This window comes from Neodiprion virginianus, chromosome 1, assembly GCF_021901495.1.
Source record: "Neodiprion virginianus isolate iyNeoVirg1 chromosome 1, iyNeoVirg1.1, whole genome shotgun sequence".
NCBI lineage: Eukaryota > Metazoa > Arthropoda > Insecta > Hymenoptera > Diprionidae > Neodiprion > Neodiprion virginianus.
This window is the reverse complement of record NC_060877.1, coordinates 23,723,077-23,750,925: the sequence shown is the minus strand read 5'-3', so window position 1 is coordinate 23,750,925 and position 27,849 is coordinate 23,723,077. Positions and strand designations below refer to the sequence as shown.

At 42.5% G+C, this 27,849-nt stretch overlaps 2 protein-coding genes and 1 non-coding gene across 9 annotated transcripts in view; 1 reads left to right on the top strand and 2 right to left on the bottom strand.

Annotated features, from left to right (window-relative positions):
• LOC124310201 (ankyrin repeat domain-containing protein 6) overlaps positions 1-27,849 on the top strand; it is an 85,194-nt gene that overhangs the window by 51,482 nt on the left and 5,863 nt on the right. For all 7 annotated transcript variants that reach the window (XM_046774021.1, XM_046774016.1, XM_046774014.1 and 4 more), the window contains one exon: positions 3,078-3,179. In XM_046774021.1, the coding sequence (XP_046629977.1) occupies positions 3,078-3,179 (102 nt within the window). The remainder of the gene's footprint in view (positions 1-3,077; positions 3,180-27,849) is intronic.
• Positions 8,978-9,098, bottom strand: Trnal-caa (transfer RNA leucine (anticodon CAA)). Its single transcript has 2 exons — positions 9,061-9,098; positions 8,978-9,022 (listed from the first exon to the last, which is right to left on the bottom strand). It is a non-coding gene; the product is annotated as a tRNA-Leu (tRNA).
• LOC124310230 (ERI1 exoribonuclease 2-like) lies at positions 12,574-13,605 on the bottom strand. The gene is made up of 2 exons (XM_046774042.1): positions 13,454-13,605; positions 12,574-13,348 (listed from the first exon to the last, which is right to left on the bottom strand). The coding sequence occupies exons 1-2, from the start codon at positions 13,483-13,485 to the stop codon at positions 12,661-12,663; spliced, it is 720 nt and encodes a 239-aa protein (XP_046629998.1). The 5' UTR covers positions 13,486-13,605; the 3' UTR covers positions 12,574-12,660.

Genomic DNA, 27,849 nt, shown 5'->3' with positions numbered 1-27,849 from the left:
TAGGGTGTTATGCTGTTCCTTAATCATTTAAAGTCACTAAGATGCTCCGCATAAGCATGGCGCCACTTCGACTAGACCGCCCATGGCGAAGTTCTTTGAAATAATGATAGAATCGTGCAAATACTAATTCTTAATTAGATATTGGTAACTATGATCGGCCAGTAGGTAAAAGAGCCCGCTAAGTCGGAGATCTTGTCAATCAGCCACACATGAGAAAACGAGAAAGGAGGGCCCAGATACAGAGTTGCGCATGAGTATCCTCTCCTGGTGGGCATCGAATCAGAATTTGGAATGCCCTGGGGGTTCCCCTATTCGCGAATAAAGGCGCCGGCACTTCTGTCGACCGTATTTCGCGTTGTGTCTAAAAAAACTAAACAAAGTCCGAATTAGTCAGGATCGCGTTACACGTCAACGTCACGTTATACGCGGTCACAGAAAAAACGTTTCTACGGTTAATTAATTCCATGGTAGTGAAAGAAAAAGTCGGATGAAAAAAACAACTAATGATATACAGAGGATTAAAGAATCCTGCCGGGCTTCCAGACGGTAACACGTCTTTCACAAAAGGTGCTTCTCGAATAACTTACACCAGCGTTTCCCGTTACGTAGGCACTTTTGACGAGACAAAGGTAAACCAATTGCTCCATCACGATTTAATCACATCAAAAACTGTGGCATATTCCCTGTGACCGTGATGAAAATACAACATACCAAAGTGTCATACACGCGTGGCTGGTATATAAATTACTTTTGAAATTGGCGACACTTGTCACGTGTGCAATTGTCAGAGGCTGCATCAAAATCTGACCTGCATTTTTGAACACCTTTGCAGCATTTATGTGCAGTTTCATATAATACGTAAGCGATGAAACACGCACGATTACGCCACGACTTTCAAATCACTCAGTAAGGAACATTAAATTCGAGTTCACCGACCGTGAGGAGGAACGAGGAACCATTTGCTTCCATGGTTGAGACAATACGCGGAATAACGACCCTGCAAACAATGCCAGCTTTCACGTGCAATCGGATCACCGTATCATATGGCCCTATTTTCACCGTATAGACCTGCCACCGCTCTGCTCTTACTGGTGCTGTTAAATTACACCGAGTATATCTACTCCACTGATTGCGGGTTATGGTTCCAAGATAGGGCCGGCAGTGTGACCCAGCTGTTCACGCATCGTTGTGAAAAAGTATGTAGGTACGGTCTGCTGAGCCTCATGAAACACATTACACGAATAGACTAGATCAGCACACTTTTATAAAATCATTGTACTGATTTCTTTTTCCACACATTCGAGTGTAATGGACTTAATAATGGTGTGTTTTCTGAGTTGGCATTACGGCGACACAAGGCTTTTCGTTACACGAATGTATTTAGCAAAAACTTTCGCGTCAAAGTAGATAAGCTTAAACTTTATCACGATCGTGCAGAGAAGAATGCGAAACACTCGTGGTGGTCAGACGTTGTATAGATATACCCGTACTCCCTACTACGGTTGAGGCTTTTTGAGCAGGTCACAGAAGCCGACTGCACGGTAAGATCACGGGCTAATTAATAGAGACGGTTAAGTACAAGTCTCAGCGGTAGATTGTGTAATTATATGCGATTCGAGAGCAATTTTAAGGACATTGGATGGCGGCGAGCGAGTTAATTCAAGCGAGATCGTTATCTCGTATCTCTCAGCGCTTTGTTCCCTCGTCGCGGTCAGCGTAGAATCATAGATCTGACATTCCGCGTTTTCACCGTGCTGACTGAGCTAATGAGAAGAAATAAGACGGACTGGTTGCGGGGAAGGCAGCCATCCCCACAGGCCGACGACAGACCACCAATGGAATAGCTCTGTGCCGCACTTACAAGGAAAAGTATACCTCTGTCGGGTATTCAACGTACCCGCACCATTCCAGAGTTACTGCGAACATCAAACTAGACTGCTCCGTTTACCGATAAGCGTACAGCCGTTCAAACTGAATGGGAGCAACTTTATGCCGAATATATTACAAAGCTTTTGCCAGCTTTTTGAAGACGGATTACAACCTTTTTGGGGTATACTTGTGCGTTTTGTCAGTTTGGAGATAGGTGCACAAGAGTTTGGGGTAGCTGGTCGAAGGGCTTCGATTGAGAAATGAGAGGAGGTCAAGATTCGAATGCTGGTATATTATTTAAATCCATACAACTACGATTTGAAACTAATTCTGTCGTGTAAAATTTGGCACTGATCAATATCATCGCCCAGAAGTTCAATAGCAATATGCTCGAGCTCAATATCTCGCCGAGCACTGTATGAAATGATTATTCCTCGATAATAAGTGAATGTTCGAAAACGCTGATTTTAATAACGAAATCCGATTAAAATTTCTTTGATTTCTTACGTGCACACTGTTGACTGATATTTCTGAGAAGCTTATCTACATCCGGTGACCACCGCCCGAGGGTAGGCATGATGGAAGTAAGCGTGCAAGTATTTATAGAAACGTCTTGGAAGTTGGAAATGTTGAAGCACTTTATACCTTAAGTCATGGGCTAGGATGATGGGCGTGGCCGAGGTGTAAATCCTTTTATGCCTATTCCGAGAGCATAGAGATGCACCGCACGAGGCAGACAGTCGTTCGCGAGAAACGCCGGTGCACGAGTATCGTCGAGGTATAAGGGCCAAATTATTATTCACCGGGGAAGAACTCGTTCCTTTCTCAAGCCCCGAGTCAGTCTCGTCGAGGTACCTGCACATATACCTCGAAACACGGCATTCGCCATGGTGGGCCCGACAAAGTAGGCCCGCGTACATGCTTGCATACCTCTGTACGAAATTGACGGTGAACTCGAGGTGAACCCCGTCTTCTGCAAGGACCGCAATGTTTTTGACCCATGTTGCCATAACTGGACGACAGGACCGTTTACGGAGCCTAGCTACACTTGCGTAACGCTGCTTGCTCAGTGGCCAAAGAAAAGGCTGAGATGGGAGGAGAGAGAGGAAGAGAGGCAGAGATCTCACTTGATACCTCACCCAGATCTGTCACCTCCGTGTTATCATCCTGTCAGATGTTAATTTTTTATTACTCTTCTCTTGTTACAGTCCGGTTCCACACCGCTTCAACGAGCTGCTGCCGAAGGCCATCTCGAAGTTGTCGAACTTCTCCTCAAGCATGGTGCGGATATCAGCAAACAAGATACCATTGTAAGTAAACCAGGTCTCGGACCTCACACTGCCTTAAACCATGACCCAAAATCGGGCGATTATGTACCTTACACTTAAGTATTGATTGGGAATTGCACCCCAATTGATTTCCAAAAATTTGCCTACCCAATATGACCGATGAAACATCAGTTTTCACAGTTGTCAGGTTCAATCTGAACCACAACTTTCACGCAGGCATTACGGCTGGTACTACTGCCAAGAATTGATATACCGAATATGAAAAAAAACATTGGAATGTCTGAAGATCGTAAGTTAATGATTCTGAGCCTTTGATACATAGGCACCATAATGGTGTTCCGTTCATTAGTAGCAAACTTTATCCGGAACAAGTCTAGGACGCTGTCTTGCTTCAGGTTTCACCTTTTCGATGAACTTTTTTTTTCTAATTGGATATTCCGTATCGTTTGAACAAGATTCTTATTTCCACTGGGGTAAAAACAAGTCAGTGAAAATGTGAAAACTGTTTTACACCGAGCAACCTACCAGAGAAGCAGCGTAAAGTAGTGCTATTTATAACGTAGACGGTTATGTCGGGAATTCGTAAAGCGTGTGATGCCGCTGTTCTACCCAAGGGATCAATTAGCGTACTGCAGGTTACTTCGAAAGAATATGATTAACGTGAAGCCGTTGCTTCTTGCATCGTGACCTGAAAAAGGGGAAGTCCGACAAATAGTTACAGGTCGCTGCTGTACATTGTATCATGACGCACCGTACAAGTTCATGTATCCCTCGAGTTTCACGATTCGTTCATGGATGAGCCAAAGGAAGGAGCTGCAGCGATGCGGACGTGGGAATGAAGCTGCAATGCGTGTCCTTCGTGAGAGCCTTCGTGAGGGATAAAAAGCGAATTCCCCCAGAATGAAACTGGGAGTAATCGGCGGTATTACCGAGTAACGATCACACGTTCCTGTACAGATTCGTTTTGTTCAATTTCTCTCCCCTTTCTCCTCCTCCCCCCCCCTTCCCTCCGTATTTTAACCCCGAACTTTGCGAAATTACAGCTCATATTCTTATCTCGGATCACTGATCACCGGCAAATCTATAACGCATATTATAACGAGCGAAACTCCGCGCTCCATATCGCACAACAAATCGCGATTTCTCGCAATTCCGTATCGCCGTGAAACACGATAATTTCTCGCTGAATTACAGACTTATCCGCGTTGCAATTCGCCAATCCCGTGCCTCCCGCGAAAGAATCGACAATGAAGCGAATTTATAATACCTCGTATAATGTTCAATGCCTCGGCTCAATGTAAATGGTGATAAAACTATTAAAAACGTGACGCATAAGGGTATCCAACTATCGTTTCACTACCGTTTTACATAATTTGGCAAAAACCTTACTTGCAACGGGAATATTTTTTTTCATCTTCGCCAGTTCGGATCACGAGCCACTTGCGAAGCTCTCGCAAAACCGCGAATAGATAAGACTTGAAAGTCGAAACAGAAGTATCGTGCAGTGGAGCACGTACGGGATATGTAGTTGTAGACAGAATTACACGCCGCATAGCTACGTGCTGCAGCTAGTCCCCATAAGCGATTTAATCGGGCAACTAGCGAACGAGTCCTATCTCGATTGGCGAACTCGGTGTACAGGATGCAAATGTCAAAGGGCCCGTTCGTAGAGCATGTAACGGGCGCCAGCTGCGGCAGTCCTGCAACGCCACCCGAAGACAGACTCGGTTTCTCGATGCCTGCCTTCCTACGTCTCGGATTGAAAGAGGGAAATTGCAATGTATCCGAGGGGCGAGTGTTGGGACAAAAAGTGAACCAACCGGATTCTCCTCCGTACTGCCAGGGACTGTCTGCAAGGATCGAGAGTCTCGAGAACTCTCCGATTTTGTTAACTACACACGCACTTCTACCCTAACCATTTCCCATAGATGTCAGTCCGGTCCAAAGAAGAACCAACGACTGTCTCGAAGGCTGATTGTGAGTAAAAAAGAGAATCGAGGAAATTGCGCGACAATGCAAATTTTGGCTTGATTGGCGAGAAATTCGTCACGAAGATACATCTTCGAACAAAATTCACTTCAGAGTTGTGATTTCGTAACGTATTTTTGAAACGTGGATCGAAGTTGAACGTTACAGTAACAAACGAATGAACAGTACTTCATTCCGATCTCGTGATCGAGTAAAACATTAATGGGAGTCATTAAGTGGTAGGTAGGTATAGTTCACCGGTATATAATGCGATTGACCGAGTTCTTATGGCCTTCTCAATAAATCCCCATGAGTACACCAATGCCGTAGAAAAAACATTATACGTATCCCGGATAAATGTGCTATTTACGGTCTAACTAGCTTTCGAAATTCCTAAAGGAGAATCTTTTTCAGTTGATTAGAAATCTGCCACGCTCGTTTTAAAATCTTCTAGAACCCATTTGATAAATAACTCGATTGGAAATCGGCTTTTCTTATGAAATTTGTTAACGGATTACCAGGTCTCTTATTTTTCTGGACCTAGCTTATACGTAGTATACACGGTACGATGCTCATGCCATAACCGTTCAAACGAGGTTTCTAACACCTGTCCGGAATTAAATTGGTACTCCACGCACAGCTGGACAGCTGCGGTGTTAATAATAAAAAAACTGTACACGGTAATATTTTTCATTTTGCTTAATCTTCTACGTCAGACCAGCGTTAGAATATCGGTATAGGTATAATATAAAATATTGTTGCTAGAAACGAAGAGCAAAAGAAAACGACCTTCGACGAGCGGAGAACTTTCGATATCCACAAACAGCTTTGAAATTCTCTTCTGATCTGTAAAACGAGGAGTAACGTTACTTGGACATTTTCTTTCCAAGTACGTCCCGATTGCCAATCAATGATTGACGAGCTGCTTAACGGAAGAAACATGCGACGGTTGTCGTGAAAAAGTAACGCTATTATCGGACTGACCGCGGTGAAACATCAATGGAAATCGACAGCTTTTCATCGCGTTTCAAGAAACGTAGAGTTTTGCCTCGTTAGCCGAGACGCGAACCGCGATCTCCGACAATCAGAAGAGAGGAATCGAGTGTTCCGAATACAAATGGTTCCGGACAAGCGATCAATGACTTCACTCACCGCGACGCGGTTCGCTGCAACGCAATCTATTTTCTCGTTTTGGCTGTATCTGTTCATCTACGTCCGAATAGCGCACTGCAGCCGTCATCGATAAACGCGTCTTGCAGCTTTACTCAGGCTTATCGGCACTTTAAACAGACTTCAGACTCACCTGTCCCTCTAGTGTGTACAGTCGTCCACTCCTGTCACTACCGTCTGCCAGTTGTTAGTTCTGACAGGCGAAAATGATGACGTTCGATCTCTGATGATAAATATAATTAATTGAGATGGACAATCGAAAAAATTCACTCTGCTCCGTGTCACTGCTAATTTTTTAAAGACAAAGGGATACAATTTTGACACTGATTTAATGATCGCTTATACAATTCTTGTGGAGACACATGAACGGTACTAGAACATATTTCAACAATATAATTGATACGGGGTTAGCGTGTCTTGAATAGAACCGTATGGTTCATCCTAGATTCTGGGAAGCAGCAGAAAGGCAGGGATTAGATCTTAGTAGACAGGTTGATTTATTACGGCATAAACACTTGCACAATCGCAATATGCACTCATTTGAAAGTCGTTCGCAATGCTCGATATAAATCAAACTCTGGAATAGGTTATACAATTGAAGACTGTGATCGCATGTACTGATCATGGTTATAATGTTACAATGAAACAGGAATACTCACCGACTGTAATTTTCACACTAATGCGATGAAAAATGACGAAGGGGATCAAGTCTCAAGATCTTGGGAAGTGATAGACATATTTACCTATTTCACTTATTACACGAACAATTACTTTGCAAGGCAGAGATAAAGCCAAAGAAGAAAATGCAAAATGAGGGAAAGTCGAATGCTGCGAAATTGCGCCAGGCGCGGAATGTCAATCTTTCAAGAGACCTCACTCATTCATCAATCACCATTCACGGTTCACCGCTCGTTTATAACGATCTAGCTGTAAAAGGGAAAAGGGAACTTGTGCTCGCAGCATATTTTCAATTAGCATGATCCCTTCTCTTTGGTTGAACGGTACCTAGTCCTTGTCGGAATACATGATTACTGTTTTCTGTCCGTTACGCTGAGGCAGTTCGCAAAAACCGATCACCTGCATAAATTTTTATAAGCATATTCAATGTTGAATAGTTTCAGTGAATGGAAAAAACGTGTTCTATCGGTGACAGGATGATAACTGACGATCACCTTATGCTAAATAAGTCGAAGGAAACGTGTCTGTAGGATAAAATTATGTTATGTTCCAGCGCCATCCCCCTTTCTATTCCTTTTTCAAAGTAGCATGTATAAAGAACAATATTTGGCTGAAGCCTGTTGCGATAACACGGAATTCAAATGAAACAAGCGGAGAGTCAAATACGTAACGTATCCGATTGGTTTGCGGAGGCGCGGCAGAGTTATCGACATACCAGCCACGATTAACGTCGCAACCTTTATCTCCGAGTCACAATATTTCACAATACATATCGTGCAATTTATAGTCACAGCCCACTACCTGCCATGCCAGTTTGCAAAGTATTTTGAAATTATGGATCGTCTCACGTGGGATCCAATGCAATATATATTGTAACGAGTGAGGTTATGGATGTGCAGGCGTTCTCACTTCTATTTTAAACAACTGTGTAAAATTTGAAAGTGATTGTCTGAACCACACCAGAGTTCTTTTAATTTTAATTTTTCATGATTTCACATTGATCATGACAGTTTCCCATAAGAATCAATGTAAAATCACAAAGATTGGAAGTAAAATAACTCCAGTATGGTTGAGATAATTGCTTTCGAACTTTACACAGGTGATCAAAATAAAAGCAAGAACAATTTGTGTCATTTTCATTGACCTGGCACGATTTCACCCTACACGCCTGTACATTTTTAACCCTTTGAGTTACAGTGGTAAGTATTCTCACCACCTATTTTATATCCATTTTTTTTTATATTTAGAGAACTTTAAAATCTATTTGCGGTTTTTCTTTTATTTCTGTTAGTATACTAATAGATTTTCACTACTCGATATTTTCGTCCGCCATATTAGATCCCCCATCTTAAATTTTTGAAATCTGATCTCAGATTCGCAATCAGCGACCTTAAAAACCATGGAATACTATCTTGTTATAAAAATTGACTTGGCACAATAACTTGTGACTCGAAGGATTAACAGTCGATGAATACATCAATTTCCACGGATAACAAAATTGAAACTTCCTAATATTTATGAATCAAGTTACAAGTTTAATCAAAGATAAGAAACGTCTTATTTACAATCTTTTCTCTTGGCTCTTGATAAGCGGAATACGACCTCAATTTCGAACTCCCCGTCTTTAATCTCGAGTAGCACATCGTAAATGGATATAATGAATAATCTGACGGCCAATGAGCTGTCTTGGCTTATTGGACGTCCCGTGTAACATGCAAAGACGAAAGAAACTTAGCAAGAAAATAACAGTCAGTTACAGAAGAACGACTTCTACTGGAGATATTCGATTTTACACATCTAATTTATAGAGGCAAACTATAAAAACTTTACGATAATGCTGTGCCGCATCTTCTCCGCATGCAGCGTGTTTCTGACGAGCGTTAATATGGGGTAAAGGTGTACGAATGAGCATTAATACCTATAATGTACGACTCGACGTGACAGAGGTGAAACCACCGCTGAAAAATAATCCCGAACGATGGAATAAAAGGAGAAAAAATTTCTGTCAGAAGTGGGATTCGAACCCACGCCCGCAGAGCGGACCAGAAGCCTCTGATGCGCAGCTCGGCTGCGTAAGGGACGAAACCTTGAGTCTGGCGCCTTAGACCGCTCGGCCATCCTGACACTTGATGATGGTGCACCAAATTCCTGTCAATTTCTTTCTACGGATAGTTAGTTGACTACGTATGCATGCAGGTACGCGTTGTAAAATAAATATGACAAGAACCATCTCGATAATTAATTACATTCTCGTTACGAGGTATGCGAGGCATGGGTATATATGTGTAGTTAATATCGGTTAGTTACGAGTGAGAAATCGTTACGATTTAGAATGACGGGTCGTAAACGGTCGTTTTCTAAGCGGCAAGTTATCGGACTCCTTAATCGGTAGAGTCTAATTAATTCGGTCTATACCAACCTTAGCAAAGGTGTTAGATGTGATCTTATAAACATGATTCGCCGCATGACGCGTACAAGTCGGCGAGTATCGCTAATTTCGTTCCATTGTAACGTACAACTTTCAACGATATCTGCCAAGTTCTTACCTCCGGTGTCGTAGCTTATTATTTATTTGTAATTTTTCCCGCTTTTGTAAGGCTGAAAAATTATCCTCCTTTCAGTCAACGTACTTCGGAGATGTATTTTGACCCGCGGTACTCTTGTTATTCCCCGCGTGATGCGCGCGAAGATGGAATACGAAGTGGGCAGGATGTTGACCGCCTTGGTGAACACTAACATGCAGTTAATACCTACTTGAATGCAGCCAAATAGGAGGGGAAAAGTATGCTACAGATACCTAAACAAACGAGAGCGTGTGTGCGTGGCTGCATATTACAAGCACGCACTGTGTCGTGGCCCTTTGGAATGTTTTTAAGAAAGGCCCAGCCGCGTGAATATATTACATACACGAATTCTTGAACGCATAATTTGAACCTATCGTCGAGTTACTCGACGCCGATAATGATTATTCGCTGCCCAACCTCGATGTAAACTTTGTTCAGTCCGGCAGTGTATAATAATACAACGTTACCAGCTCAAACATAATTATACACAGGAATCCGATCGTCCGTTTTAAGCCATATGCACGGCTGATATACCTGTTACGGATTTCTATCTATAATTAAACTCCAAGTATTACAATCGCCGAGTGAGTGTACGGATTTACTTCCATTCTTTATTTATTATTATCTAATTTTTTTTCTTATCCATCACCCTCCAAATATATCCAGTGGCAATCATTGTTCACGCATATCCGGGCGTTGAGGTGAGAAAAACAATTTCAAACTGGTTCAGAACAGAGACAAAATCACCGTATATAGTGGGTTTGTGCCAACGGCTACCGAAAGACCTGTACACACCTTTACGTCGCGGCATGCAATGAGACAATGCAGGTGTTTCGGACTTGCGGTGATGGTGTGGATAATATGTACCGCGTGAAGAAACACTCTCACAATCAGCCGCACCTTTGTGGGCATGCATAACCGCAATCTGCACTAAATAGCTGAAATGAATGTTTCCGAATGGGCATGAGTACACGATCGCGGTGCAACTAAATCGGCGAAAGTTCAACGGCAAACCGTATAAAGGCAATCTAGTTTCACTCTTGTAAATCACGTGAGGCCTAGAGGTACTCCGAAGACCAGGCTGTAGGCTAGGGATGTTGTTAAAGGCTATGAAATCGAGGTCTGGAACAGGCGGATCCTGGTTGCTCTTATACATAAACCACTGTAAATAGAGTACAAAGAGACGGAATTGTGGGAACTGGAATTGAGTCGAGTTCAATGGATGATAAATCGTTAATAACAAAGCGCTGCGCCGTTCATCGATCCTATACCTTACCGTATATGCTTACATAGTTTCTTACAGCATTTGCGGCAGCACTTATAAACATCTGTGCGGGAAGATTACTCTTCCAATGCGAAGTAGCCTTCAATAGTAAACTGAATTTTACGATTACGAGCGACGAATGGAACTGCTGATTGCTGCAGATGAGCCAAATGCAATATCCAATTGGTCTCGAGTCCTGTTGCAGGTAGGTACTGTACCCTCGCGTATCGTTGGATCACTCCTGAGATTTGCGGCCGACCGTTTAATGGAAGTAGAAGCTGAGAATTTCCTGGATTCTGAAGAATAACTTAACAGTGACCGTCCTGTGTTGTTTTGTCACGACTTCCACGATTCTGCCCCGTAGACCTGGAGCTTAATTGAACGTTCAGAGATCGTTTCACGCGCGGTAGATCCACACCGCGGCTCACGTCAGCTTTGGCTTTATTTCCTTACCTGCGAACGGAGCGCACCTTGGAAAACTGGCTTTCGTTTGAATGTCCCTGTATTGTCAGACTCGTGGTTAGACCGACCTCAAATACGGGTACCCCGCGTATAGACCTGAATGGAAACAGCACCCAGGGCGAGGTACAAATGCACCTCGCGTTGAAATTCCGCAACGACACCTGGTGTCGTGCACGTTTTAACCGCTGGGATAAATGCACGAGGAATATACACGTTCTGAGCAACGTCAATCGATTCAGGCTACCGTAGTGAGAGTGGATACCCACATCGGACATGGTATAGCTGTAAAAGTGAACAATGTTGAATATGGGCGGAGGAACAATGCGCCGTAACGAGGAGAGGAAGCAATAATGTCTAGGTGCGCCATGCCGGCGATGTTTTCACGGCAAATACTCCGCACCACGTAGCCTGCTTCGTAACCCTCTGGTTAACGGAGGAATAACTTTAGTCTAGACTCCTCTGCACTCTTGCAGCCTCCTCTAAGAAATAATGGTAATGTAGGTCCGAACTGTGATCCCGGCGGTGCTCCGTGACCCTCTAGCCCGCACATGGCCGATGGCACAAGCGTGTTTGTGGCGTCGTGAACGTTAAAGCCAGCAGGACCTTTGCTCCGTAAACGTGAACCCAACAGGATTTTCAACGCTTCTAAACTTACTTTCGTATCCCTTTTTGACGGCTATCGCTTATTTTTCGCTTCATTCTTCGGTGAGACTGGCAATCTCGCGGAAGATCGGCCGCCCGGTAATGTGAAGCGTAAAACTTCAGTGATACCGTTTCACCGATTCAAGCTACCGTTTTTACGATACCTATTACACTTGTATCTATAACCTTCTCAAACGGGTCTACGAGTGCACACAACTTTATTTTATAAGCGATTATGCGCAGGTCATAAACATATTGTAAAGCAGCACGAGATTTCTTGCTAGAACAACGCCGATGTGGCGACTGGTACAGTAGCTTGTGTACGAAGGTACAACATGCAGTTGCGATGGTGTTGTTAGACTTTGTGCGATGGCATTAGATGCATGTAACCAACTACCGGACTGAAAGTACGAGGGAATTTAAACATAGTAATTTCACACCACAAAAAGTCCGACTACTATTATTAAGGTCATCTAACTGTAAATTTATATGTCGTGGAAAATTTACACACCATGTTGACTGCATCGAGTAAATTTGCATAATTACAAATAGCGGTATGCATACACGCAGAAAACGTCAATGAATTGCATGCAAATCTTTCTAATACGGGATTAATCAATGTACGGTAAACAATTTTGATATAAATATCTTTAATCTCAACCATCGCAATCCTAAGGAAAAATTTTTCGCAAAACTATTTCCCTTACAAAAAATTTTTGTTGGATATATTTCACCGTCAGACGTGTGTTAGAGGTCAAACGCTTGACGTGATTTTCAATTCGCATCCCTTCTCGCGCATGGCCAAGGCAAGGTTTGCTATGTTAGTCGCATACTCTAAGCTAAGATATTCTTTCTCCTTCCATTTTAATTTCATCCTGGCCATCGCGTCTCTCATATTTCTAGGTAACGTGTTGTGATGTTCAATCCATATAGCACGCAAATCGAGCCAAGTAGACAAATGCTTAACGTAAACGAGTCGTTTTCTCCTGGCTTCGATCGGCAGGCACGTTCCCAAGTCCAAATCGGACCAGGTCACCGGGATCGTAACGGGATTTTTAGGGTCTTGCTTCGACGGTAATTTCAAGCCAACGTCCTTCTCCAGTTTCACAAGCCAATTCGAATACAACATGAGGCAAGTTTTCAAAGGTACTCCGTTATCCGCGGCTTCCTGTGATACTCCGGTAGATTGCACACAATGGCTTGACAAAGTTGGTTGCTCGGTTGGCATTACGTGCTGATGAAACGCAGCGACGATATTCTCCGTCACCAGGCTGACTACAACAGCTGCGAAGTCTATGACCTCTCCGTCAGTTCCCGTTGAGGACTCGTCCGTCTTTGTACTTAGGAGTTTCAGCGCTATCAAGTGTCGCGGACCCTCTGGATTTCGCGAACCGCCAGCAGCAGATTCTGGTATCACCAATCGCTCCACTAGGTTCAACCTCCTTGATAGAAACAACGGGAATGATATGAATTTATCACCGTTCATTCTTCATTAAAAAAAAAAAAAACATTCCTCGTGTACACAGTAGTTCACTCAGCATGCATACCTAGCTAATGACTCGGTCCTATCTTCGGCCATCGCCTCTGTCAGTTGACAAAAAGCAATGCGGCGATGCAGGACAAGCGATAACAGTAAAAAAAAAAACTGGAAGTTGATGATGTTCCGAAGCGTTCCACCACCCAAACCAGCCTGGCCTGCTCACGGTCCTGCGTTCACTGTTCTATTCATATATTAAGGCACCAGTAGTCACTGGTTGAATGTTTCGCAAACACACCGTTAGGTTTCGCTGCGTCCTGGAATGCTACTCGTATACGGTTCCTGGCCCTGTGGGTCGGGTTTTCGACTCCACGTGCCCGTCTCTCTATAAAATTATCGGTTGCCGATGCACAGGCCAATTAATTATACTCTTGAAAGTACAAATGAATTAGATGTGTAATAGGTGCGGTATAAATCACAGGGTCAAAGGTATTGAATTTACGAACTTCAATCAGTAATCTCCTACGAACTTCACATGCTGCAAAAATGTGATATATACCCGTAGCTTCACGCGCTCACTCCTATTTTTACGACTTATCCCCTCTGTAACAAACCGTTTTCTCGCCTGAAAAGTATCGATAGTACAAAAACTGGTGGATTTCTTTACCACCGAGCTCTGGATAATAGTCAGCTCGGTTGAAGTTGAGCCATAACGCTTTACAGCGAAGTGCAGCAAGCACCGAGTGAGAATGCAGCTCAGGTAGATAGGTAGGTACAAAGTCGGGAGGAAATACCGTCCTTTAACATCGATTAATTTACCGGGATCCGAGGACTGTGGTTAGCGAAGAACGACGCGGCACGCGGCGGTTCATCTTCATAGTATAACTTTCTCCAGGTCTGGTCGTAAGCTCAAGCGGCGCCGGCAGTAGGTCATTAATTTTGGTCGATTAAACACTTTTCCCAGAGATGATAAGCATATCTAGCACCACGACGGGTCCAACTCTTCAAATTGTCACTGTCGCGTGCCAACGACTTGTCAGACAAGTTGGCATGTACCTATTCCAGTCAGAAATTGCCTGCGTCAACTAGAAAATAGCGTGCTTTTCTTCTTCACGGCTGTAACGGGATTTGTACGCACAGGGAAAACCTGGAAAACTAGGAAAACTTGGGGAGTTTCTTACAGCAGGGAAAAGTCAGGGAAAAGTCAGGAAATTTCGAAAATAAAACTGGAAGTTTAAGTTTCTTGAAGAAATAAACTCGTTCTTATACGTACATTACTTGATGTCAAACCTACTTTCGTTTTTTTTTTACTGAAAATCGCTGGCTGTTGTTTGTAAATTAGTAGTCGGTCAGTAACTTAATTACTAGGTAATATTGAAGATATTAGTATTAATATGCAAAAAAATTGTCATTAATCACCGGCATATTTCTTGGAAGGTTACTGAAAAAAATCCTATATTCAGGCTGGAACACCTGGAAAAGTCAGGGAATTTCGGATTCCAAAAAGCCTACGAACCCTGTGTAGGAACCCTCACAAGTGTTTCGAGGCGAAAACGCCGACAGTGCTCTGAAGGCGAAACCAATATATCTGACTAATGAAGCAATTATTTGTACGTTGATTTCGATTTTCCTAAGGATTGATCGAGCCCGATTCAGCGCGGTGTTCTCTAAACTATAACGAACCCTCGGCCAATGTCCGCTCACCAACACGGTGTATAAGGTCTGCTTCGAAATGGCGTTGTTAACCAATCGGAAGCCCGAGGCACGTCTCTTTCTCTCTAATCTATCGCCTTAGCCAAAGGCTTCCATTAATGCAAGTTCACTTCTTCACCTGCAATTACACGTATACTCAAGAACACTCTTTACGCAATTTCAACTCTGTTATTTTCTCCAACTTGCTGCACCACCATTATCAGATTCAAGCAGATGTACTCCCGTAGCACATCTTCCCTTCCACAACTTCGCGATAGTTTATTACGCAACGTATGGTAGCGATTTGTACGTGTCAAGAAGCTGCTTCCAACCCTGCGAGTACCTATCGATACAAGAGCGACCGTAATGCAGGACTATGCGGTTAAAACTACAATCGAAAATTGAACAACGGATACTGACCGTTCGGTGACTTCAATAAGTCTTCATCGCAATAACAATCAGTTGTCATTGGTTTTCGAAGACTATTACCGATACAATTACTGATCAGAATCGAGAGCGCCGTGCACCATTCCCAAGAACAGGATGAAAGGAAGGCACTTAAATTTATTACGCGACTCATACTCGTGAAGTACCCACACATATACACACACAAACGCTCGTATGCAGTCATCGTGAATCCAGGACCTATCATTAACAGTTATTACACCGGCGACTTGAAGCGATGCTGCATTTGAGAGGACGACGTCTTCCTATCGGGCTCCAGGAGTGTACTCACAAAGTAGTTTAATTTATACCCTTCGATGGCTTGTACGTTACAAGTATTTCATAACCGAGTGCGACGGTTTTAAAAGCGGCCATGGTTTGGAATTTTTCAACGCAAACAACAGACGGTATAATTTAATCGAGAGTAGCAGTCTGTACGCCGTAACATCAGCAGCAGCAGCGAATTACTGAAGTAATTAAAACAGCCGTGAAAAGTTCTTTCCCGGTCTCGTTACGATCTCGTGATAATTGCTTCGTTGCATAGCACGGCCCCTTGATCGGCTCCGCTGTAAGAAGAGATTCTTTTGCAAAAGATCATAAAGATCCCCGCACATCTGGAGCAGTCTACTGTACCTCTGTAATTATGACACTTTGGTGAAAATAACCAATGATTCGTATTACGCTGAAGCTTATTAAAGATAATCGAGAAATGTACTTTTGCCGCAAACGTCCATCCGATTAGGGTGAAGTGCAACAAACCTGTTCGCATGAAGACATTTTCATTAGGAACTACATTGCGACCAGTACTTAAGCATCAAACGGATACTGAACGAACAGCCGTATATCTACCTGTAATCCTACAAGCACCGTGGGATTTTCGAGAAATTCATCATCCAGGGATAAAACTTATCTTACCTATTTATTTCAACGTTTGAATTAATCATTGCGCTCCAGGCGATTCTACTACATCCCAGGGGGGACTGTGCGATGTAATTAATAACAGAAAGTACGTACGCTTCATTTTTATTCGATTCCGTATATACACACCGATAATGAGATTAGACTGTACTGCGTTGTGGGTGGCATTATACGTACCGTCTGTAAACGAAAAATGAAATAATTTAATTCACCTCGTAATCTAGTAAACGTACGGCGTGAGGATAAAAAAGAAATACTTGTAATAGAATAATATTTTTCGTTTGATTCGACGCTGCCATTAATCAGCTGAAACGGCTAATGAATCTTACAAGCATGTTTTACTGCGGCAAATTTCAATAGGATTACACGGACGTGCGTCTGTATAATATTAAACGGATGAATATTAGTAACAGATGAAGGTGACCGTGGTCAGGTATTCACTCTAGTACCATTAGATCTCGAGACGAATCGTAGAGATAACTCACAAATTAAACGATCCACTTTGAAGAGAGGTACAAAATGCAGTCAAGTGTGACACAGTAAGTTGTTATCACGCCTATCCGCTGCTGTTCGGCTCTTCACAAAAAATGTATCTGCTAAATTGCTATTCTGAGGGAGTAGACGTTGTAAAGAATTTACTGAGGTATGACTGACATATTTTCCGTATTTTATTATGTGATCATCCAAGTTCTCGTTGTAGTTCGATAAAAATACAGATAAAACTTGTCCCGACGTGAGTAACACTGCAAACAGCATTACCAGTAGTCCGGGACGTTTGTTTCAGAATTAATTGCCTTACTAAATTCGTGACGCGCATTTATGCAGCTATGTTGCAACCGATAGCGAGGGGTCGCTTCAAGTGGAACCAGAATAGGATTAAACTCGTTCGTATAATATGATACATGCTCTTCACCGGGCCGATAAGCCTGACTGACGTGAACACGGCCCACCAAGCATCACAGCAGAGACCGATGCCGGGATTAAAAACATTAATGACTCTTCTAATTCCCGCGAGACCTAGTCAACCTACACGCTGAAGAAACGGATATTTTTCCGCGCGCAATCTGGTCTACTATATTCCAAGGCAATGGTAGTAAATGCACGATTTAGTACAGAAATCCGCAATAAACATGCGCGAGTTGGACGATCGATGGTTCATTAAACTGATCGTAAAATGGCCGCTTAGATATCGGTGCCAAGCCAGTAGGATTTTCTCTGTAAATCTTTGCTAAGTTCATTGTAAATTATCAAGCTGCTTAGCGGTATTAGAACCGGTATAATATGTAATAGAAGTACAGACTGATTTTGTTCACACGGAACGGTTACAAGGTACCATTGTTGTCTTGGCCAAAGAGTTTTCAAAGGCAAACACAGCGATGTATCCATGAACATGGATACGAAGTACCTGCCAAGGTCGCCCAATCCTTCGACAAATTCCTTTAGTTTCCATATCGCTTAATCCTATAATCCTGATCCTAACCAATATCCTACATCCACATAAGTGTCAAAATCTGACACGAATTTCTGGATGCATTGGTGTAAAAACTGGAAACTCGTTTTCGTGATGTGAGTTACAGGTACGCGGTCCATGTGTGTAAAATGATATTAAACTTACATCGGTCAGACAGGATAGCGTAGAGAAGAACGGTGACTTGCAAGTTGTACGAATGAGGATCGAATAGTGGATAGGTAGCTCAAACATGGCAGAGGCATTCAGAGGAACTTCTTTACTGTCACCACAGCTGGCAAACTGAAGTTGGTACGCACCTAGGGCACAGAGTATGATCTAGGTTTTCTAAACGGTATTTTTCCTGACCGTGGTGCCATACGGTGCAGATGATTGATTGAAAATACCTCTGAAATTCTTATCTAGTAATTCGCTTATATTACAAAAGTTCCGCTCTTGTATTAAAAAGTTCTCGAAAGTCGGTCCATTATCTTGACGTTCAACTTCGTCTTCTCAACGTTGCATGTAACTATATGGTTAGATTCAACCTCCTTTAGACTGTACAGAATATCTTGATTACTGATACAGATTGCGGGACATACAATACGCACACTTATACCTATCCATAACCGCATGCAACTCACGTTTACGTGCAAAAGGTAGGTATCGATCTCAGCTTCTAGTCATCTTTAACTACGGGAACGTTAGATTGCCTGACTCTGTGGTCAACCACTTTGATCTATCTATTCGACTCGGCAAGCCTTCGATATCTCTTATAATTACTTCATCTTTTCACGTTAACTTCTGTCTCACAGAAACGCAATAAGAGCTTTCTAGGGTTCCCTCAGATCTCTAGTACCGAGAAGCTTGCAGTTATTGTTCACAGACTGCATACAGTACGGAAGCGAAATCGCAACGATCTATTCACGAAGAATTCGATTTCATCCTTCGCGTATGAGAACGAGACATGGACCAAAACCTTTTTCTTCCTTATTACCACAATAAGAATCAGATCCATCATGCTTCTATTCAACAAGATTCTGTGAGACATATATACATGGAGTTTTCTATCCGAAGTCAATAAAAGCAGATTGATATTCTTCAACGTTTGACCAAATCTCTTAGGGGGACCAATACTGCTACTTTCAAAAGAAAAATGTACCCAGTACAAAATCGACGTATTTCTTAATCAAAGTTCATTTCACATCGAAAAAGTATTTGGAGAAAAACAATTTGTGCTGCAAGGATTTTTCCCACACTTATGGCCCAATTCATCCTTTCGATGCCTAATAACCTCCCATGAACCATTCATTGTCGTATAAATGTGAGGAATCGGAAAAAAATGTGCCAAGCTATTTGTAAATTACTGATTTTTTTTCAACATAAAGCAAATCATCGTAATTACTCGCATGAATTTTGTATTCAAAACCCTGCACTCAAATGATGAGAATGGTTCATCGATGCTGGATATGACGCATCGAAACGATGAATTGGGCCATTAGTGCGAAAAAATCCTTACGATACAAATATTTTGGTCCAAAAATTTGTTTGCTGTGTAATGAACTTCGATTAATAAACAAGTCAATTTTGTACTGAAAATGAGTTAAATTTGTTGAAAGTAACGGTCCCCTTGAATAGATTCACATTACAGAGTCAGAATTGTTAAAGTTCTGCATACCTGAAACACATAATTGACGGTTGCAGGTGCGGTGTTCAAAGAAAATAAAATCTCCTCATACACTCTCCTCTCCACTCGCAAATATGCAACGAACAGTTTTCCACTCTAGAGCTCCGCTGTGCAGGTTTCACATGTGAAGTTCACGCTATACGATATACATCCATACATGTATTAGGTGCCCAGTGGATGCTCTGTTCCTGGAGCGCGTGGTCCATGGCACTGCAGTGCGCAGGTAAACGCTGCTAATAATGATCATAATGATAGAGCGCAAGGGAAAGGAAAGCACAAGATCGAAACTGAGACGGGTAATAAATAACAAGAGCACAATGCACCTCGTTGTGGGATATACAAGCCGGTAAGCTCGGGTCCATATATTTCTACTCTCATAAGGGAGACGAAGACGATCAGTATTCGGTACGGCGAGGGAGTGGTTCCATCGTTCCAACGTGAAGTGGGCTCGGTTCGGGTTGGGTTGGGTTGGGTTGAGTTGGGCTTGGTCTTGGTTTCGTTGGCTTAGCTTAGGTCAAGTTAGGCTGGGTTTACCAAGGAGGAATGTAGTGCCTAGGCCTTGAACCAACCCGACCCACCCGCGGTCCTTTCAGACTTCGTTTACACGTCAGAACGTGGACTACCTCAAGCTGCGCAAAAGATACTCCACGAGTGACTTCCACCGAATGATCAAAGGCTGATACATATGCATATCCAAGGACATGACACTGTGAATGACGTGCCATGCTTTTCATCGAGCTTGACGTTTGACATGCCTCGAGTTTCCCGTGTCTGACTTTACTGGGCATCCTCTAAAAATGCTTTGTAACTGCACGATTGATTGATAAGCAATTCGGAATAGTGTGACTCGTTGAGGGTGAACACCAAGAAAGTCATTTACAGTGCTTCTTCCGTACTCGGTTTATCCTTTGAATCGGGTTTTGCGAGATTCAATTGTTTCATGAACGTTATAAAACGGAATTATAGTACGATAAGAACGAGTGATTTGTAATTACATTACGCAGAAGGTTTTCTCTCGTTCTCTGCAATGATAGGAATTTTTAGTTCCGGTTACCGCCCAGCCCTTAAGTATTTTCATTTTTTACCACAATCGAAAAATATAGTTCCGGGTACAAAATGCAAATTAGTTTTGTAGCTGTTACTGGAAAGTCTAGTATCCGTTACTATTCTTTCTCATTACGAGCACTGTTACTATATTGTCTTATAACCGTTGCGAAAATTTAATGTTTGTGCAACGATAAATTGACGTTGAAGCCTTATTTAACTAAAAAACTGGAGTAAACCGAACATACTGATTTTGCGTTGCAATTACCAAAAAAGGATCGACAATAGCGCAAAATGGCTACGCGTACCTCGTTTTTCGTAATTCCAACAATATTCAAACAGTTGTTTTAACGACACCTGTTTGACTGAATTTTTATAGTTACTGTAAGAAACGAAATTTTTCTCAGTGTTCGTCTTGGTTACGTTTACGTCTGACATCGGCGATTTAAATTGCGCCGTATCAAATTTAGTTTCATAGATGGTTTAAAAAGAATTTTTCTCGACGTGTACCCGACTCCCAGGCTTTACCTATAATTTAAGGCTTGCCACGATCCTGATGTACAAAGTCTTGAAATAAGTTGAGAAACTTTACCGCCGCAAGGTTTTCTTCAGTTTCTCTGAGCTTGGGTGTCTGGTTCTTCCGCTTCTTGTTCGGAGGGTTATTTCCTCTTATAGAAAGACGGGATATGGTCCCGAGTTCCCGCTGCCATTCCTGTAGGCATAGGCGCACTCGCATTTACGTCCACAATGTTTCATTCAGAGTGACGACGAATGTCGGTATATAAATTAAACTTTTATTGTTCTCACGTGGCGGTTACCACGCGATAGAATAACCCAAGCAAGAGCTGCGTTCTTTATTCGTCGTGACTTGGATATGCGCGGGCGAATGGGCGGGTGGCCGGCATAAAGACGACAGCTGCACCTTCCTGCTGTATATGGAATTATAAAGGTACCTACATATAGATGTATATTCAAGATGGTACACGGTCAGAGTAAATATACCACCGTATCCATATCGAGCAGGTGAATCTTTTCTGTGCCTCACGATTAATTCGGTCCATTTTTAGGTGCTTACAACGTATGCTTTCCAGAACATCGACTCATTTCCTCTACACCTTATTTCAGAGTAGCAAATGGTACTTATTTCGCATACATTTAAACGTGTTTACAAAATATCCATGCATGATTTTTCTACTCGAATCCCTGAATTTTGTTCTCTTGTCGCGTGTAATTTTCTGCAAGATTCGCCTTTTTTACGTTCAACTCGGAACGTATTTATCTTAGTCTTTTTTCAACAATTTGTTGAAGAATCGTGCGATAAGCAAAAGCTCGTTTCTCTCATAGCACACTTATCAAGTTCATGTTCTAGAGAAACGTTAAAAGAAAAAGTTTGGGCTACTTCGGCAATATTTGTGCGATTTACTGTCGGTGCAAAGTTGTCAAGTACGGGAAAGAGGAAATGCGGAAATGCAGTTTTGACTTGTGATAACCTCGTGACTTATCTGAAATTTCAAGAGAAAAAGTTTACTGTTAGCTCGGATGTAATTTTCATGCAGTACATAAATGGTGCACGAGGTTTGAGCGTGTGTGTGTTTAACTTCTGGATGTCAGGTGGCAGGTGGTGACGCAAGATTGCGACCTTTTTACTGGAATGACATGTGGCTTCTGTCACGAAACAACTGCAACGAAAGAACGGTTACCACGGTGAGATTTCAAGCCGGTTTAACTAACGAAGTAAACTTTGGTGTCCCGCAGGTAACAACGCATTATCTTACTGAAGTATTTACCTTTGCCGAGACGCGGTTTCTTCTCAAACTTAATTTGCAGGAGCTTTCTTCTTTTTCGTACAATTTGTTGAAATTATATCCATCATTATTTTCTCCCAGTGTGCACGAAGTTCTTATATTTTTTACAAATCATCTGATACACCGAATTTCCGACCAACGACCAGAACAGAATCCCAGTTATAATTGTGTACAAACCGTTTTTTACACGTGAAACATAATCTAGCGACTGATTTGAATAAACTTGTCGACGCTAATTCCCTCGTAGAATATCACTTTATTTCTGATACATTCGAATTAAAAATTCGAGACTGTCTGACGCGACTTGTATCTGCTTGAGATAAGGATCTCATTCGATCTTACACGGTGAATAATCATTGGCAAGACTCGGTTCGTAATCAATTAAGTTCGAATTTGTGTCAACCGGGTCGCCCTGTGAAACATTCCGAGGCATGTAGCTGTTGAAGTCGCGTAATTGCGACGATCGACGTTGGTACTTTTTTGAATTCTTAAATTGCGACGGAACGCGCCAAGGCATTCGCTGCGAAACTCTGCCTGCAAAGCGGAGCGAATTAGCCGTGCTAACCGCTTCGTGGAATAATCTGCTCTAATTTGCGTACGGAATAGTATTGTGGACACTTATAGCGGAATTCCGAGGCACGAGTCTCGTCGATGCTGCAGGTCGAGGGAACGAAGCAGCGAATGCTATTAAACGGCCGAGTTGTCTGCCGCTGCAGGCAGGCATCCCCGCCTTATGCAACACATCTCAACCGATCTCCTATAGCGTACCCACAGGCCACAAAGGACAAAGGAGGTGAACTCCGCGAGTTGCCAAGGTCAACGCTTTCCGCAACAATTCCCGGCCAAACTCCCTTCGAAACAATCGATGCAGGCTGCTCTCGTAACCGCGGTCCATTCGTCTCTCAGATATTTCAGCCTGAAATCACGATCTGTCAAAATTTCATGTACAGATACCTCCGAACGGCAGATCATTTAATAATGGACGGTAAATTGCTACTTGTAAATTGGCCTGCACGATCATCTCTGCAGGTTTCGACTCGACGAATGCATTGGTATCGACGAACTTGTCTATTGTTAGCCAAGCAACAACCCGATAGCCTGAGCGTAATGTAACAAAGTAAGTTGAACATTGTAAAGCACCGTTCGATTACATCATCCATTATTTATCTAATTACAAATGACTTCCTCTTGGGGTAACCCGCAGCGTTCACATGGTTATTACACCATATAGCCTTGTTCTGTACGGTAGGTGAAGATCGTGAAGATGAAACTAATACCGAGCGAGAACCTTCGGCTTCTTTGAGAGGCTACATGCCTTGCGGATTAACTCTACCCGTAAGAATTTACGAGTCTTGCCTTCCTATGATAAAGGCATCGCAGCTTGCTCTGAATCACCGACAGCTTGCAGGTCTACGCCTATTTTCTCTAGCGTTATTTTTTTGTTCTTCAACTTCTTTGCCATCCTGCCGTGTACCTATGTATAATATCATGAACCCAACAAACCGCAAACTTGTTCGAAAAAAGTTATGGCCTACCGTCAAAGTTCCGACGCCAGAAGACTGCACTGTTTAACGTTGGTGCCGATGGTACAGGTCTTGAGGTTACACTGATCAAAGTTTACCTAGTACTCATGGTTCCTGATACTTGGAGGGTCTGATAAGAGGCTTCTCGAAAATACCGCGGTTAACAACGGTAGGTCGATGGTGGTTATGTTCATGATACACAAAATGACTCGGGTCTCATGTGCGTTGGCACGTTCCCAGTGAACACTGGTTTTGAGTAAATATCCACGAGGGGCTTGACAAACAATGAAATAGTTTGAAACCGAATCTGTTTGACTATCCATCCGCGCGACGTGGGTAGACTCAGAGTCGACTGATAAACGAGAAAAGTTTTTGGCGACGAAAGGGAAAATGGAGCACTTGACACACGCAGATTTTAATGTTCGTGTTGTGCTGTTTTTAAAAGTGCTAAAGTAACTTGCCTCTTTGGCTATTGTGGGGATTGTATGACGTCCCTTTAAGCTGATATGAAAGGCACTCGTGGGTCCAAATCGAAGTACCCGTCCAACGTGGCAAAATGATAAATGAATATTATACCGTTGAAGCGCGTTCAAATATCGTTATGATACGCCCGCGCGTTACGGTAGCAAAGAAATCATTTTAAGCAGCCAGAGAGAGACTTTCAACTCCTTCTTCTACATCGCCACCGTATTTGTGCTGTAAATGTGCGCGGTGTTTGGTTGCGGTGATGTTCGGTTTATAATCGTGGACATCCACCACAAACTCTCCCGTTTACCTTTTGCACTTTTTCTTTACGATTTTTTTCTTTGCTTCTCCCTGTCTCATTCTTCTATCAACACTGTCGAAGAAACCTCCTGCGGTTTCACGCTCAGACGCATATAAATGTCCCTTGAAAGATCCTTGCATCAGTTTTCTCAGGCGTGGTCTTTGAAACTGCAGGCAAGACTTTCGCGTTTCGTTCCTTCGCGTTCGCCGCATGAATTTTGAATTACAGATGACTATTCGTGAAAATTCATGCCTTTATCTTTCCAACACATTCTGGTCAGGTACGAATGAATCACTATTTCGAAGGTGCGTGTATAACCAATTCGATGATGGGATGAAGCTTATAAAGTTGTAAAACGAATGACGGCGTGTTGATCGAAGCCTGCATTTTAATTAGATTTGAAGATGATTATCGATGAAAATAAAATTTACGATTTTCAGCTACTGCAGACTGAATCCTTCCTCAGCCGTATCATTATCTTGCAATTTTATTCAACCGATATTTACTAGAACGTCACAATTACGGGTCTTTCCAAGATCCCGAATATTGAAGAGAGAGAGAGAGAGAGCAAAAAATTGAAGAAGCACAAAAAAAACAAACACAGCAACCATGCGACCTTATAGTTTTTGTCACTGCGTGTACCGCCACTGGGTATCACTGGTTCATTGACCACCACCGGATCCCCAGCGAGATATACGAAGCATATTCCTGTACTGTTCATATATACGTTCTATATACATACGATACGCGTTGTACTCTCTTCGGCCTTCGTATAAACCTTTTCCACCGCTGTACACACCTGGAATCTCAGTGAATACGTAACGTTTATTCATGCGGCTGTATCATAAGGCCTGTATGTACGCGTGAATGCGTATATTCACACAGACACGCATGTCCTATTCCTACGGATGTACGAAGTGTATTTGAATAAACGATAATATAACAGCAGGGCCGAGGTACAAGGTTGCGGTGACCAGAAGAACGAATAAGCCATTGTCAAATCTGGCTAACCCATGAAACGAGGGACTGACCATGTAGATTTTTGAATAGACAAACCGCGTGCACTTGCGGTTTCATAGAGAATACCTTTACTACTTGTGGGTGTGCCTTGATGGATGTCGATTTTGCATTAGTTGTTAGTTTCTTTATACACGCGAATTAATTCACCCTAATTATCAGGTAAGAAATATGATAGAATGAAAATATGCCGTACAATCAGATAAAGAGTATCCTTATACCCTACCTTCGTGCGATTGAAGGAATGACACAGGTGTGTGCTACGTGTATATCTATGTATAGCGTTGGATGCATATCCTACTGTCAACGCAGCAAGTACTGGTTACCGGTCCAATTAGTCGTTCGGAAAAGTTGTGTCTCAACCGAAAAATAAACGAAATACCGTCCAACTTGTCAAAAAGATTGTGCATCTGGATTAAGATACGAGTAAATACCACACCCTTAAAAATGTCAGTATTAATTAACGACCCGTCGCAACTGCAGATGTCAAGGTCATTCCAAAGGATACGTAATGATCTCATATAGTTGAAACCACACAATACAGTGTATTTGCTAATGAAACATATTAACCTGCCCACTTCGAAATCATTATTCTGTAAACGGACAAAAGAGAGCCCGTGAATTTTGGAAAGCCACAAACGGTTCCTCGGCTTTTGTCGATTAATTGTAAGGCTGTACAGAGAAGACTTGGCAGTATTGGCGCGAAACTCTGCTGAATCTCTTGATCTGATTTATGTGCATGACAGATAGTTGTGATCGCGAGATTTTTACGAGGTGTTAATCCATATTTCACACCACGAGAGCACTGTGGTCTAATTGCAAAAAGATATTTTAGAGGTTCACACGATTGCGATTTCCTAGGTATAAGATACACGCACACGAAATACAGACTTTTCTTTTTAATCCGAACACATATCAACCTAAACATGAACGAGTTGGAATTTATGAGGAGGAGATATTTGCGTGAACATTATCCCCGATACCCCGAGGACTAGGCGAGGCTAGGAAGTACCCGGGTCGTATAATAAGCGGCGAAGAAATCTTTCAAGGCACTGTAGCGTAGTTGTAACTTGTAAGGTCTGGAACATACGGAGAGGTAAGACGGATCCGTTCGCCCCAGGACACTGCCAGGAAATTGCTACAAAAAGATAAGATCCCGAACGATATCGAGTTGATCTTACCAGCCTCAGAAAACTCTGATGCCGCATAGCTATATAGTATAATCTGATGTATGATCGGGTCGAAAAGCCAGCAGCAAATTTCAAAACTCAGTGAAAATCTTACGGTTTCGGGTGAAAACAGGAGAAGAATTACCGGAAGTGAGAGACGGAACAAAAACCTAGATAACCAGTTCGCAATTAAATGTGTACGGATGTATACATGCAACTCAAACCGAATGTAACGAAATATTGAATTGCGTAAGCATAAGTAATATCGGAATCTGATAACTAATTACTGTAATTAACTTGACATGGTATAGCTGCTGGTCAACATAATGCGAATATTATGATAGAATCTCTGGTAACGCATGCCCGCGATGCAAGCCGGCATCTATAAGTTGAAATTGTAGGTTGAACGTCGAGGGTGAACCGAAAACGAAACTTTCTATAGAATGTAGATGATATCGGAGGTTGGTTAGAGACTCCCAGTCCCTTCAAGCACCCAGGGCGTCTGATCTAAATTGAATAGACGTTTCGTGATGCATTGCGCGATGTTACCTACCCGGAGGGAGCCGCCCACGACGATCACGTCAACGGCACTCTCCATCCACAGATTCACGTCTCCATTATATGAACTTACAGGGTGGTTCGTTTCAATGCAAACTCGCGATATTTTCCGAAACTTGCAGACGAGCGCTAATAGTAAATCACAATGTCTACGCGCAACTGTTGTATATCATATTAATTAAATAGGCAAGAGAAGGAACCTTCCATCGCCATGGTTAATGTAATAGATCATTGGGTACGGTAGTCAAGAATATATTTTAGCTACTTGCTGCAACATTATCACCAAAATATTCGATTTTAGAAAGCTCGAAAGTGTTCGCGTCAGCGAAACTGTAGCTAATAAATAGAAATATCTTTGATCCCTTGGAACTCTACATTATTATCAAAGTATCTGAC